The sequence below is a fragment of the Protopterus annectens genome, chromosome 7.part0, assembly GCF_019279795.1.
Source record: "Protopterus annectens isolate FY-2018-M chromosome 7.part0, PAN1.0, whole genome shotgun sequence".
Lineage (NCBI taxonomy): Eukaryota > Metazoa > Chordata > Ceratodontiformes > Protopteridae > Protopterus > Protopterus annectens.
The window spans coordinates 1,816,265,958-1,816,282,498 of NC_056739.1; the positions used below are offsets into that span (position 1 = coordinate 1,816,265,958).

The following is a 16,541-nucleotide window of genomic DNA, read 5'->3' on the forward strand; positions in this document are numbered from 1 at the left end:
GGATCAAGAAGAGTCAGTTGAGGCTAGCTCTTTGCTGTAAAAAGTCTTAACTGAGGAGCAGATGACTGGTTCAATTAACAGCTTGGGTACCAGTAGGAGCTAGCAGTGAGGATGGGAGTAAGTGACCACTGCCAGCTTGCCAAGCCTTTCAGGGGTGGCCATGACACCCCACATATGTGCCACCTAGCGGGAGTAATAGGTGTTCACTTAAAGTTTTAAGCCTGCAAAACCCTCCTTGTAAATAGTGTATCTGCAACATGTAGCTGAGTGGAATGTAGTGTGCAAAGACATTCTTCCTGCAGGCAGACAGCAATCACAGAGCTCTGTGAGCTTTCAAGGGGATGTTCCAAGAGGAATAGGGTAGACCCCCACCCCTTAAACCAACAAGCTGTCATATTTCCTACCACCCATCTCTCACCTGGGAATTGAGGACAGGATTCGTGGGTAGTTATGGATGGGCTATAGCGCTCTCGTCCCTCCTAGGAATACTTGCCTTCCATTAGTGGACTGAATGGACCAGTTGGGTAAAGGTACGGAGGATCCTGGAGAGGTTTTGGAGAAAAAAAAGCTAGTTGAGATGGTTGGAGCACCAAGTGCAGATGCCCCCAGGCTCAGCCCATTGGGAAGAGGCCCTAGGGCATACCCTAACCATGTTGGAGACTTGTGTTTCAGCTGGTCTGAGAATATCTGAGTATCCTCAGAAGGAGATGGGAGACTGCTGATAGGCATGAAGAAGTTTGTCCTGTCTTGCTAAGCTCACTACCATCATATCCCTTACCAAGGCAAATGGTTTAAAAAATAGATTAGATAGATGATGACCTCTAATTTACTTTTTTATTATTTTATTTAACCAATATTATACAATTCTGTTAGTTGCCATAAAGGAACTGAGTTCACGGGATCAGTGATGTAATAGAGATCTAGGGTGGAAGCGGATAGTTTCCAGTCAGGCAAACACAATCGGGTACTCATTAGCCATTGCAGGTGTCCACAGAGGTGGTGGCTTTTTTTTTTTCTTTCTTCTCCTTCTCCTCAGCTGATTCTTACTGCAACTCATCACACATTACCAGGTTATTTAATGTGATCTTACATTTGTAGTATGAGCGGGTGGGGGGGGGGGGGGGTGGATAGATTAGAATGGTAAGGAGAACTGGTTGTAAGTGAGAGTAGCCCATTACTGTGCAGATACTTGGCAAAGTATTAAGCACAGCTGATGCCCTTGTGTCCCGTTGTTGTAAAGAATCTAGTGCAACTGAACTTGTTTTACACAAGTGCTGCTTTTTTAAATATTTAACCGCTCTAATCATATTCCCATGAACACTCGCCACCAAGCCGCTGTCTACCAAGTACAGTCTGACTTAATGCTGGAATAATAAGTTATACGGAGGAGCAGACAGTTTAGAAAGTTAACAACATCCACATGATTAACATGTATAATATGGCTTCTGCAGGAAGGTGAAGTCAAGCAGAGGAAGTTAAATCCTGTTTAAGGAATACATTCCTAGCGATCTTGCACTTCTGCTTATACTGTATGTACACAAATTGTTTCCTGAAATAAAGTAATAGCTGCACAAAAATAAAAGATGCTGTACGTAGCTAAGCAAGGTGATGTTACAGGTAGCAGCAAAGTCCTTAATGCAAGAAGAGTAAAAATGTAGGTTTTCACACAAAACCACTACACAAACATCTATAAAAAGGAGAAGGATTGAGCAGTTGAATATTTATAATCATTTTGGAATAAGTGTTCAGATTGGGGGATAATAAGCCAATGATGGTCTAGGCAGCATAATAAGCCATGGTGGTCTAGGCAGCATTAAAAGTGTACACACACAACTGCGTTCAATTGACTACCTCAGAACAGGACTGCAGTGTAGTCTGATGGAGCTAATATGACAAATATGTAATTCTAGCATCTTCACTAATCTGTAGTACAGACAGTTTAAGGGATCTGCTGAGTGTGTATCATTTGACCTAGAAAGGGTTAAGCATGCTATTTTACATCGAAGGTTAATTGAAGTTGAAGGTGTGTGAAACTGCAATACAGTGGATCGATTAGGCCTCTGATCTGAAATGGCAGATGGTGACAGTACAGCTAAAATTATACTGCAGCAAGAGTTCCAGTTAGATGTTCTTCGTGTTTCACTGTTGCAGTCATCACCTGTGGGTTATCCCTGCTGTGGTAGCCCTCGGCCAGCCCAAATACCAGAGTCCATGTTTTTTGCATCTTCTGCAGTCGCCTGTAGTTTGACGTTAGGTCGTCAGTGCTATAAAGCAAGGCAGCCGACGTCATTACATCAGTCTTTCTTGCTGTGTAGCCCGTAGCTGAAGCAGTTCGCAAGAGTGTTGGTCGGTCGATACCAGAAGTTAAATTTCAGCTGAAAACGTCTAAAGCTAAGTACCCCTTTGGGGATCCTTTTTTCTTGCACTAACAGATGTCTGAAAAAGTTAACAATTGTCTCGCCTGTGGAAAACAGATCCCACACAGAGACTTCCATTCTTACTGTGTCGCTTGTTTAGGCCCAGACCTCGATGTCCCCCGTTGCTGGTTCTGTGCCGTCTTTTTAATGCGAGAACCATTCAACTTAGAGTTTTTTTTTTGTAGACAGTTATTTTTGTGTTCCGTCTTCGCATTCTGATATGACGTGCATCAACCAACAATCTGTGGACATTCCGAAAAAACGTAGAGATAAAGATAGAGACAGACCACACGAGGCTAAGCCTTCCAGTGACGCTACTGCTAAGCAGGTCGTCAGTTCAAAGCCCATGATGCCCGATTTGATATCTATACAGGCCTCTACCGAGACCCTTTCGGAGTCCGGTATGCCACAGAAATCTTCTTAGTCTTCCAAGCCTTTGGCTATCTCCTGCCTCTGTTTGGTCCGGAGCCGCAATGCAGGCACTGGCTTCTGAGGAGGCCTTTTGCACTACCGAATCTAGAAAAAACTGATGTCTTCACATCCGAAATTCGTTTCTTTCAGACCAACGGATTCTTTCAGGTCTAGAAGCCAGGCCACTCCTAGAAAATCTGCTTCTTGACACCATCTTGCTACTGCTCCACCACCCTAAGCACAAATGCTTAAAATGGCAGATAACCTCATCTCCCTTATATGGGTAGTCAGGCCACAACTTCTAAAAGGAAAAGGCACCCTTCTCCAGAAATTATGAAACTACAGGATTCTGAGAAATCTGACTGTTCAGTTTTTGAAGAGGAACAGCATCCCTTAACTGCTTATGAGGAGTCAGATGCAGAGGAGTCCATCCCTTCTGCCTCCCCTCCAGAGGACCTTTCCTTTGGGGAAACCCTTCAATCCCTCAGGGAACATTTCCATTGAGAATCTCGGGACTTCCCACAGTCTAAGAAAAGACGTGGAGAGTTTCTGCACTTGCCCCAGCACAGATCCCTGGCCATTCCCCCTATTTTCAAAGTGGTGGATGATGTTTTCCATGAATCCAGCTTAGCCCCTGATGCCATCCCTCCTGCTCCCAGTAAACCTGACTGGTACTATAGAGTACCAAATTCTCACAAATACCTCTACAGAAATCCTGCTGCAGACCTAAAGGAGTTAAGACTAGTTCTGCCAAGAATACACTTCCTTCTGAGAAGGACTCCAGAGCTCTGGACAGATGGGATAAAAAAGTATACACCTCTGCAACCTCGGCTATCAGAGCACTCATTTGTCAGTTCTATATGTTAAAATATCAACAACACACTTTAGAACTATTAAAACAGAAGATTGCTACCTTTCCTGACTGTGCCAATTCAAGAGTTAGTAGATTTACTGCACTCTGCTTTGCAAGTGGCCAAGCACTCATTACAATGTGGATATGACACCCTACAAGCCTCTTGCAGGGCAGTAGTGACAGGATCTGTTATTAGGAGACATGCATGGCTGAAGTAACAATCTCTCCCTGATCATGTCTAAACTTATTGATGCACCCCTAGATCAGGAGTGCTTGTTTGGGGAAAAAAGCAGAAGAGGTGCTTAAAAATGGAAGACAAACCAAAATCTATGCAAACAGTAAAAGATTTCTTTCAGGTTCAACCTCCCAGATTCAACAGGACCTTTCCTCTAAGCACTGGGCCTTCCCTGCACCTAGCAGACAGGGCCAAGTTAAGCCCTGCATGGACAGACTATCCCTATCTCAGGGCCAGCAGAGAAGCAAACAGTGGACCACTTCCATCCCAAAAGCAGGGAGTTCTAAGCCAACCTTCTATGGCAAACACTCACAGTGGCTCCCCCTCCCCCCTCTGCCCTCCCTTCACTCATCAGACATTAGGATGAAGGCTCTCCCTCTTCAAAGACAATTGGCTTTCTGTAACAAAGGACAAATGGGTCTTAAAGATATTTTTTTTCGGGGATACAAATTCTGTTTTAGCGAACTCCCAGTTCCAAGAGGGTACCCAGACTTGTTTCCAAATCAGTGGGCAGAGGCACTGAAACAAGTCAAAACCCTCATATCCCAGGGGGCAGTAGCACCTGTCCCCTCGGATCAAACAGGCAAAGGCTTTTATTCCAGATTATTCCTTGTTCCCAGAAAAGAGGGCATTTGGCGCCCCATCCTGGATCTATCCATTCTGAACACCCCCCTGGTGGTCCCCAAATTCAAAATGCTAACTTTGCAGCAGCTGCTGCCTATACTAACACAAAATGCCTGGCTAGTGAGCCCTACCTCCACATCCCCATCAGGGAATCGTGCAGGGAATCCTGTGCTTCAGAGCAGGCTCACAACACTTTGTTCTCTGCACTGCCCTTTGACTTATCTACTGTTCCCAGAGTATTCACCAAATGCTTGGCCCCGGCCATAGCATTCTGCAGACAGAAAAGTATACAGATTTACCCTTACATAGACAACTGCTTCATTCAGGCAGAGTGCAAAGAAAAGCTGCTCCAGGACCTTCTCTTTGCCAAATCACTCCTAACTTCCCTAGGGTTCACCATCAACGAGAAGAAATAAAAGCAAAACCCCACCAGGAAGATAATTTTCTGGGAGCTGAGTTAGACACAGCATCCCAAATGGCCTTCCTATCCCCAGAAAAGTAGAGCTTCCTGCCTCTCTACTTCACCCAGCTGGCTTCCAGAAGTCCCCTCCTGCCTCTCTACTTCACCCAGCTGGCTTCCAGAAGTCCCCTCACTGCAAAGAAGTTCTTGCAAGCCCTGGGATACATGGCATCTTGTATCTTTCTCATTCCTCTGACCAGGCTTCACATGAGAAAATGTCAGTGGTATTTAAAGAACCTTTGGTGCCAGCACTCTTAGTCCCTAGAGACCTCTCTCCCTCTGATCCTCTGTATATAAGGCCCGAGTTTTTCTGGTGGGCAGATGCCTGTGCCAGGAACAAGGGTCTTCCCTTCATCCTCCACCCTTCCAGCCAGACCATCACCACCGACACCTCAGACATTGCTTGGGGCACTCACCTAGCAGGCAGGTGTACACAAGGTCTTTGGATGCCCAGCAACTTCATTTGCACATCAATCCGAAAGAACGGATGGCAGTACAAAAGGGTATGACATCTTTCAACCCCCATCTCAGGCCAGGGGTTCTCCTTATAAAAACAGACAACATCACAGTAATGTGGTATATCAACAAACAGGGGGGGACCCAATCTTACCACCTGTGCAGGTTAGCCATGAACTTCTGCCTTACAACCACCTCCATGGGTCTACACCTAATTGCTACCAGGGGTCAACAACAGCCTGGCAGACCACCTAAGCAGAAACCTACTGCACCCCCACAGCTCTACAGGGAAATCTTTCTGCAAATCACTCAGGAGTGGGGGACTCCAGAAGTGGATCTCTTTGCCAGCTAAAATTCTGTACCAGGGAATATCACCTCCTAGCGTGGAAGGTAGATGCCTTGACCCTCCCCTGGAACTCCCTCTTTGTGTACGCATTCCCTCCTCTGCACCTTATTCCCAAGGTACTGATCAAAATAAGGGAGGAGACCAAAGGCCATCCTCATTGCTCCAGATTGGCCCAGACAGCATTGGTACCACTTACTGCACAGCCTGACCTTACAGCCCCCCAAGCACTTCCCCTGATCTCAGACCTCTTGACCCAGGTGAGGGGGAAGATACTACACCCAGACGTACAGACTATCAATCTTTTAGCATGGCTTATACCTTAAAAGCTAACAAGGAGTCCCTGTTAAGCAAACCAGTCCTAGATATCATCACAGAGGCCAGAAAGCCCAGCACCAGAAAATCATAAGCAAGGAAATGGAGAAGATTCTGTTCCTAGAACCAGTCCAAAAGAGCCAGTACCTCCCATCCTTCTATCCCTCTTATCTTGGATTACCTAGCCAAGTTGCTCAATAGTGGCCTGTCTTTGTCCCCATGCTTCAGCCATTTCTGCCCATTACAATTCAGACCGACCCCTCTTCTCTCATCCTTTGACTAAGCAATTCCGCAGAGGGGCTTCTAATATCAGACCTCCCAGAAGGCCTCCCACGCCACTCTGGGACCTGAATTTATGTTCTAGAAAAACTAACCTTACCTCCTTTCAAACCTGCTGCTTCTACAGTATTGAAATACCTCTCCTGGAATACTGCCTTCCTACTAGCTTATCACCTCAGCCAGAAGGGTATCTGAACTTCAGGCTCTCATGGCTCTTGAGCCCTTCATCATTTTCCATGCAGACAGGGTCTCCCTGAGGACTAACCCCCTCCTTTATGCCCAAGGTGGTATCTGATGTGACCCTCAACCATGTCATACACCTACCCACCTTCTTTCCCCAACCCTCAAAACAAGGGGGGAAGAATTCTACACTCCCTAGATGTGCATAGACAACTCCGATACTATCTGGACCGTACTAAACCATTCAGAAAAACAGACCAACTACTTGTCAGCTTTGCCCCTGTGGCAGAGGGAAGCCCATTTCCAAACAAACCATTTCCAAATGAATATCACACTGTATCCATTTCTGCTACAGACTACATGGGAACCCCCCCCCCAAGTCTATCCGTAACCATTCCACTAGGGCACCTTCCACTTCCACAGCCTTCCTCAGAGGAGTCCCCACCAGATACATCTTAGAAGCTGCCACCTGGACCTCTGTCCATACTTTTACAAAGCATTACCACCTACCTCTTTTTTTTCTAAGTCCAGGGCAGGGTTTGCCCCTGCTGTTCTGCAGGGCCTGCTTGACCCATATGACCCATACTTAGAACTCTAACCTAGCCTTCCACCCCTCTCCTCATCTTTGGGAATCTTCCCACAGGTGATGACTGCAACAGTGAAACACGAACATAGTACAGTTGTGTACACTTACCATAAATGTAGATGCTAGAGTGTATTCACTGTTGCAGTCCTGGTTTCCCTCCCACCATCCCCCATATAGCATTTTCCCGTAGGGGGACATAAGATTCCCACGGTGGCTTTTAGCCACCAGGACCACTTTTCCTTATTTCCTTGTGCTTCTGTAGGGTTAGGGCAAGAAAAACTGATGTAATGACATTGGCTGCCTTGCTTTATAGCACTTGACGACCTGACTACAGGCGATGGCAACCGCCGCAAAAAACATTAACTCTGGTATTTGGGCTGGCCGAGGACTACCACAGTAGGGATAACCCCCAGGTGATGACTGCAACAGTGAATACACTCGAACATCTACATTTATGTAAGTATGGGCCTGTTTTCGTGTAAGACCCAAAGTAGTTCTAGCTGTTAAAATATTTTAAAACAGTAGCACTTGTGAACTAACCGGAACTTTTTCATGGAAGACCTAAAGTAGCCCTTATATCGAAGGGGGAAATTAGGCCAAAACATTAGGAAAGTTTTCTTAGTATGGTATAAATAAGTTATTTTTGATTAAGGCACTCCCTACTCTTGTCCATAAGTATTGTGTAACATACTGTGATTTCATTGTAGTTTTAGAACGTCACTGTTCATTTTAGGGACCCTTTAGGCTTTCTAAGCATTTATTACTGTTGCCTACTTGTTGGCACAGAAACCTAGATAACGCTTATTGTCTTAAGCTGCAGTTCCTGTATTTCTAAGTTGCTTGAGATAACAGCTGGACCTGAAAGAACCATCAAGTGGCCTACATTATCTCCATCAGAAAAGCTGCAAATGGTTGAGCTCTATGATATCAGTTCTTTTCAAAGAATGTAAAGTACTGTATAGGATAGCTATAGAGTTTGTAATCCTACTGTAGATTTAAGTTAAATATCTCATCTGTTTCATGTTTCGTAGGACTTAGTACTTGATCATGCGGTGTCTCTATATTTCTAAGGGACCTTTTTTGTAGCTCAAAGCACATTCTGTGATTTGCATTTGTGCCTTATCCTTACAACCCTAAGACTACCAAAGTACAACAAAAAAAGTGTGAAATGCAACAATACAAAAGTGTAGTTTTTTCTATGGAGAAGTTGTTTGTTGAGCAGATATCTGATGCATTCACCCTCAGACTAGATCAGCGCTATACTGAAATGCACCAGAAACTGTGTAGTAGGAAATTGATGTTTTTTTTAAATGGGGAGTTAGTTCACAAATATTGCACTTGCACAGAGCTGACAAATTTATAAAGATTCCTTGTAGTGTGGCAACAACCACTGCATTGAAATTACAACACCTGCACTCATTAAATGACAAACGGGTGGTCTTTACAAAAACTGAAATGCAAATCAGCAAAAAGGACTTTATTTGTTTTGCAGTGACACTAACTGCAGAATTGTACAAGATTATTTTGTCACTACATGTTTCAAGTAAAACAAAAAGTTGCAAAAAGAGAACGCTGTTTCAGTTACTGCATTTAAATGGTGCTGATTAAGGCAAAAAGAGCTTCAGAAAATGGACCAATAGATGAGGGTGAGGTGTTTGCTCTGCATTGTCTTATGAGTTCATCTGTGAAACAGAACATGAAGACTGAGCCCATGTCTGTTAATACATTTTTAACTATTGATTCACTTAACTCATTTTAATGGCCTGTTTGTGCAAGTGGTTGTACTGTTAATTCTTAAGGTGTGTACTGTCCCACATGAAAGTAGAGCAGAAAGCAAAATAATTTAGTGGCCTTTTTTATGAACACTAAAACAGGCCATTGGTACCTATGGCAAACTGAAGGAAAGCTTGTTAGGCCTGTCTTTTTAGCTTGTTAGCCTGTCTTTTTACAGTCCATTGGTCCCTTGTTAATTTTTATATTGAGCTGTGGGGGGGGGGGGGGTGGAGAACATTTATTCGTTTTGATAGTTAATGTACTGAGGGAGAAGGCAATGGTTGAAAGAAAATTCTGCTTCTTGTAGCCTATTGAAAGATCTCGAGGGGCATGCAAATCCTCGTGAGAAAATCCACTTCATCTCAATTTAAATCAGAATTATGTAGTGCCAGTGTCGTCCTGCACACAAGCAAGGCTGGTTTTGTTCTGTGAAGATAGCAGCAACACAGTTCCCTTTATATGGATCTATCATTTTGTTAAACAAATGGTGACACAGTTGTACAGATGACTGTGGGAGTGTGTTAATATTCTCTCTGGTTCTTCATTATTCAGTGGAAGTCATAGTTGTATATTAAATGTATTTACTTGCTAATCCAAAATGAAAAAGCTCCATCTTTTTAGTTGGATTTCTGCTTCAGACACTTTCCACATTTGCAGTGAACTGAACAAGTGGATGTAAGTGACTTGTTCAAGATTTGACCTTAGCGGAATATGAACCCTTTGACCCTCAAACCAGTGCTGTAGTCATTAGCTCATTTAAGCCACATCACTGCTGTAATACTTGGTTTAATTTTTGCCTAAATTAAGTACAGTGTGTTGCTTCAAAACCTTTAATTTTGAAACATGAGCTAACAGTAGACCTTTTGTATTTTTTATAGTGCTTTACATAAGTCTTGAGAGTCTTCTGTATGGGTCTAAATTCAAAACCCTAACCAAAAGTATTTAAAAATGTCCCTGGGAATTATCACTGTGCAATTCGTTTTGATTTCTTAAGAAACCTTGGACTAGAACTGTCCTAGATCTTTCAGTGTCCTCCTTGCAAACACCCCACAATGGATCCCTCTGTCACTGTACTCTGAAAGAGACTGGTGAGGTGACAGTCTTTCTAACCAAGAAGATGTAAAATACCTGCAGTATGTGCTGGAGTCTAGAGAAAACTGCAGGACAAGTAAAGAGTGAAACTAAGATATTAATGCAGAGAACTGCAAAGCAGTTTGCTCACAACATAGCACTAGCTTTGGAGAGAAATGCTGACATCTTCCATAGCAAGGTAATGGAGTAGTAGTTCTTGTGCCTGATGACTTAAACACTGCCATGGTTTGAGAATCAACAGGCCTGCTACTTTAAGTAGCATCTCCACCAACATAAAGTAATCGAGTCTCTTTTTTTAATATACATTGTTCCTGATGTATGACCTACAGTGATTTTCTTAGTCTAGAGTTTTCGTTCTTAGCCATGATTTACAGGCAGGACAAAGAGGGGTAGTTGAAACAGGTATTCTAGACTTCACAAGGCATTTGAGAAGGTATCAAATAGTATTAAAAAAAATCTGTACACCTTGTATATCTGCTAAGCTACATTTTCCCCCTGAAAAGGGCTCAAAGGATGAGAGAGGTTGTGACCGTTTCTTGCAGTGTGCCAAAGGACTTGCTTGGAGAACATATTGCACTTGTTATTAATAAGGTAGTAAGTTTTAAATGTATACAGATCTGACTCTCTCTTTCTCTTCTTTTTACAGTCAGTTTTCAGTGCAGGATCCTGAAGTGTACGTCTGAGTTCTGGGCAGCGACCTCTGGTTCTCATCATACTGGAACTGACGAAGCACCAGAGTACTGCACTGCACTCCGTGCTTATGCACACTGCACAAGGCGCACAGCCCGCACTTGCCGGGGGGACCTGGCCTTTCACTCTACTGTCCATGGGATAGACGACCTCATGACCCAGCACAATTGCTCTAAAGATGGCCCTACATCAGCACCTCGGCTTCGCACTTTGCCTACAGGGGACAGCCAAGAGAGATCTGATAGCCCTGAAATTTGCCATTATGAGCGGAGCTTTCATAAGCACTCTGTACCTCCCAACTATACCCACTGCGGATTCTTTGGGGACCCCCACCTTCGGACGTTCACAGACAGTTTCCAAACATGTAAGGTGCAAGGTGCCTGGCCACTTATTGACAATAACTATCTAAATGTGCAGGTCACCAACACACCTGTTTTACCTGGATCACCAGCCACAGCAACAAGCAAGGTACTGATTCTTGTTTGGATTCAATTTTTCTTTACTGCAGGGGAAACATAAATGTGGATGGATATAGGTAGATGTTATGTCAGCTGACTAAAGCACAGAATTGCTGTTGTAGGAACCTTTGACTGACCCTTTTAAGTGTTGTAGCTGCCTGTAACATCTGAATGTTTGTTTAAATGCTCCATGTATTACAAATGATGGATCTGTCACCAGTGTGCATGAGTTATTTGCCCAAATTGCTGCAGAGGATGTAATAAGTGACATGCAACTTCTGTATCTAGGCTTTAGCATATTTAAGGATGCAGACAAAAGAGACTACAACCTCATTTTTTCTAGTTATAAGACGTCTCTGCTTTATAATATGATTTAGGTTGCATTACTGATCTTTTAAAAGTTGTTTAATTTTATAGTAAGCATTTCACTGACTTTTACATTGAACATTTTGTACTCCTTGAAATGTACCTTTTCAGTCATGTGTATCATTATCAGCTTTAAAATTGTTCAACTTATTCCGTGGCCTCCGTGTTCTCTCTCTCTGGATAGAAGTGTCCTGTTGTTTGTGGCATTCCAGGGGGTCCATATTTGTTCCTGGGAAGTATTGGTTTAGTAGTATGGGTTACCCCTGGGCGGTAACCTCCACAAAAATGAAATTTTTGTAATTGGACAGTGGGCATCTTAGATAGGGAGAAGAGTAAATAAGTACAGTTATAGTTGGGATCAGAAATACAAGGAGAGGGTTAGTCATAATTTTGAAGTGTACATATTTTGTTGGGGATTGGAAGGAGCAAAAATTATAATAGAAGGAAGTTTTTTTCTTTTGTTTAAGTAGCAATAGAGATAACAAGATAGTGCTCATTAAATGAGTGTGGTAAAATTGAAACATTATGGCATCTGTTCGTAGTGCTACTATTTGTTGAACTTCTGATTCCAAATTAGCAGGTCATTGGATCTTAATGTTTGTCCAATGTGCACAGTAGGAAATAAGCGGAGTTGCATGAGTTTTCTTGTAGAACTCGAGTTTATCATTTTTGCCCTTTACCAACACCCAGGGTCGCTTATTGGATTATTATCATCATAATTTTTTATAGCATTCTTGGAACTACCATCCGTTTCCTTTCTGTGTATTTAAAAGTAAAATTCCTCTAGTGTAACTGTAAAAGAAAAAACTTCAAAGATTAATGCACGTTAGGTTCAAGCAAGGCACTCTTTATTACTTGCAGCAAGGAGACAAAGCATGTAGGTACAAGATTTGTCTAACTTTCTGGTGATCAGTATGTTATTCTTATACAGTTCTCTCTGTCACACAGAAAATGTTACTAATCTACTGCTGACGTAGTTGGACACAGCTTTCTGTATGTTGTACAGAAAATGTTACCAGGCTTATTGCTGACATGGTCAGATTATTGCTGTCTTGCAAAAACATTTGAGAAAAACAACCTGGCTTTGGGCTTATTTTAGCCCACCTTGACTCTTCAATTCTTCAATTGTGCAGTTGTAATACATACGTTACATTTTGTCTAGATTCAAGGTGCATTTCTAGCTTTGGTACAAGTAGTGCTGACTATGGTTTAAGCTTTCAAACCTCTATTGTTTTCTTTATCAAGGCTTCTAGCAGCTGCACATTTTCTCGTGGCATAAGCAGAAATAAAAATAAAATGTCTCTTAAGTTTCTGGTAGCTGCACATATTTTCATTGCATAAGCAGAATAAAGTATTTTATTAAGTTTCTAGTAGCTGTGCAGATTCATGCGGCATGAACAGAATAAATGTGTTAACCCTTTTAGGCCTTTAATGTACTAAGCATGCATATTGCTATTATGCATTTCTCTAACATTTTCCCCCTTTTAATACTTTATGCTTGTTTTGAAAGTAGAATAAACAGTTTTTTCTTCCCTTAACCTCTTCCTACTCAGGATTTGCAGTTAAGAGAGTCATTTAGTTTAAGCCCATGAAAGCATTTTCAGTTTTTTAGTAACTCGAGTTCAGCATCTTGGTATAAGGTTTCTGAAACTGAAATGTCTACAAAATGTTTGATTAATCCTTACCCACACACCATCAGTAGAGCTATCCCTACACAGATGGCAATCAGAATGTTCATCAGGATACTGCCCCACCCCCAAACAATTTCTGAAAAAAGTCCATTAATGGATTTGGTCCTAGTTTGGTCATGGCCGACACCTGCTGAATTACCTCAAGATGGTTGTTTATCTCATGTGTGTGGTCAGGAATATACAAACAGCACTCCTCCTGGATTAAAGCGCACGTACCTCCTCTCGCCGCTAGGGTGAAGTCAAGAGCCATGCGATTTTGAAGTACCACTGTTCTCATGGCAGTCAGTTCATTGGTTACCAATTCTAGGGCAGAAAATGTTACATTACTCATTATTTCGAGAAGCTTAGACAATTTTCTCAGTTCCCAGATTGATTTAGTTGCTCCATATGCTGGTAGTACGCCTGCCCACGATATAACAGTATCACTCAGATCCATGTGCGACAGTACGTTGTTATTCCCTGGGCCTAAGTTATGATGGTTTTTCCAGGGTGCATTGATTTGTCCCACTGGATTGACAGGCTTCTTGATTCCTCAGACATTCCGAATTTTCCCTTGAGGTAAAACTGCAGTGTGTCGTATAGGCGGAACCAGGTACCCCAAAAAACAACTGCCGGACCATTTTTCGGGTAGCCATTTATATGCTTTTCTTCCGCATATAAAGTAACAATCTTCCACTTTAGTAGTAACTTTACTATACCCTTGCTCTGCATGAAACATTTTTCTGTCGATTGTGGACAGTTGTTTGTAGAGGTCAGCATTATGTTTTACTTCTTCAATTGTCATATGCATCAGTTCAACAAATGAATCCTAGCTCGTGTTGCAGTAGGATCTGATGTTATCGGATTTAGTGTAGCATCTATAGGGAACAGTTACACTGCAATAGCTCCAACCCACCTTGACTGTATCATTCTTATAAAAACACACAGTTCCCTTCTGTCGAATAGACAAGTGCAATGCTACCTTATCTTTTGATGTGACATTTGATGCATCATGAATTAAGTTTTCCCAGGTCTTGTTAGCCCCTAGGGAACTGTAGCCCACCATTTGCTGTTGGTAGAGCTGTGCAAATCCAGCAATTCGAAACATTGAAGGTTTCAGCATACACATATTTGATTGCCTGGTAAGTATTAAAGTTCGGGTGCCACTCTGCACGCTTATTTAGTTCTACTTGCGTGGCTGAGAAAAGAAATGGCCACAATAAAAAGATTGTCACCAGTACAGTCAACAGGATGGTCATGTAATTTTTGTGGAAACTGTTGTTCTGCATTTCCGTTTTCTCCGGTTCTTCCAAGTAGGTGTATTTGGATCTTACTGGATTCCGTCATCTCACTTTGGATACGTGATCTTACTCTCTGCCCTAATAAGACCTTCAGCACCAATGGTTTCTTCACTGGGTTTGAGATGGATCAGTCCTATTGATCTGACCCCCCTTTGTAGCCAGACTTTGTGCTTAGGGTCCCGATGAAGAGGTAAGATCTTTGTCCAATTCAGAGTTCTTTACCAGCTTGCAGTGAGTCAGGTGTATCCACGAAGCTCATTCTGCTATCTTGACTGCAGTAGGTGTCGAAAGAAGCACCTGGTAGGGACCTTCCCACCTTGGCGATGCCCAGTTCTTTCGCTTCACAATTTTAATCCATATCCAGTCCCCTGGCGTCACTGCCACTTCCGATGTTTCGGTTTGTTTTTTATCTGAAACAGCATTTGACTGCAACAGATGTTTAGAACTGAACAACTTTTTCATATATTTAGCTAGTGTGAAATCAGCTTCCTGGTCTGATGACCTGAGAAGTTTCCACTGGGGTGTATAATAAGCTCTTCCAAACAATTTTTCAAAAGGAGTCGATCCTTTTGCTGTAGGGACAGTTTTCATGTTCAACAGTGCCGGGGGTAAACAGTACAACCAAGTTTTTCCTGTCTCCGCTATTAATTTTCTCAATTTGCTTTTTAGTATACCATTATGCCTTTCAACCAGCCCTGCAGATTGCGGATGGTATGCACAATGATTTTTTAAAGAAATACCAAAATGCTTACTTAACTGCTGTATGGTTTGATTTACAAAGTGTGTACCATTGTCACTGTAGATTCTTTCCGGAATGCCAAACCTGGGAATAATTTCCTTGACAAGTACTTTTGCCACTGTAGCTACATCTGGATTTTTGGTTGGAAAGGCTTCCACCCACCTGGCAAACACATCTATAATGACAAGACAATACTTCTTATTTTCACATTTGTTCAATTCTATGAAATCCATACAGATAGTGTGAAACGGATATGGTGGTATGGGGAAACTCCCTTGCTTGGGCTTTATCGCCCCCTGTGCATGGTGTTTGTTACAAATCTGACACATCAAACAAAATTTTTTAGAGTAGTTTGTAAATCCGTACGTTGTGAACACCTGGTTCACCAGCTATGCCATCCCCCCTGTTGAGACATGGCACTGCCTATGGCTCAGCAGTGCTGCATAGTGAAACAAATTAGAGGGTAGTATTGGTTTTCCTTCTTTGGAGATGTTCATCCCCTTTTCGAGGATTGCTCCTCGTTTTATCCGTTGCTGTTTTTCAGCTTGCGTAGTGAGTGTCTGCATTGTTTTTAACATGTCTAGATCTAAAGTTTCAGAGGGTGTAATTCCTCATTTAAAAGAAATACTTCTGTGGCTGCTTGTTTTGCAGCTGTATCAGCTCTTGCATTACCTTTTGAAATCCTATCTTGTTGCTTGATGTGAGCTGTACATTTGCAAATGGCTACTTTCTGAGGTAACTGAATAGATTCTAAAAGATCTAAAATAAACTGTGCATGATTTATAGGTTTGCCAGTAGATGTTATCATTCCCCGGTTTTTCCACTGTTGTACAAACACATGTACAGTGGAAAAAGCGTACTGGCTATCAGTAAAAATGTTTACACATTTACCCTTTGCTAAGGTACATGCCCATGTCAGGGCAATCAATTCTGCTGCCTGTGCAGATAAATTGTGTGGTAAAGATTTTGCTTCTACAGTCTCAGTATCAGAGACTACTGCATATCATACTAGGTTTTTTCCTGCAGGACCCCTTTTGCACGAGCCATCCACGTAATATGTCACCTCGGCATTATCCAAGGGGACGTCCGTGAGATCATTTCTAGGTAGTGTCTTTTGCTCAATTACCTGCAGGCAGCGGTGCAGTGTGCCATCTGCAGGGGTTGGGAGCAGAGTAGAAGGGTTCAAAGTCATACATCATTCAATTGTCATATGAGGTTGGCTCAACAATATAGTCATGCAGGAAAGATGCCTAGCAGGGGAGAGATATGCCACTTTTTCTTGCAGTAAAATGA

General features: G+C 42.5%; 1 protein-coding gene across 1 annotated transcript in view; it reads left to right on the plus strand.

The window, feature by feature from the left end:
* The window catches only part of RGMA (repulsive guidance molecule BMP co-receptor a), a 225,250-nt gene that overhangs the window by 176,528 nt on the left and 32,181 nt on the right, over positions 1-16,541 (plus strand). Inside the window, exon 3 of the mRNA XM_044078330.1 lies at positions 10,671-11,182. Within this exon, the coding sequence (XP_043934265.1) occupies positions 10,671-11,182 (512 nt within the window). The remainder of the gene's footprint in view (positions 1-10,670; positions 11,183-16,541) is intronic.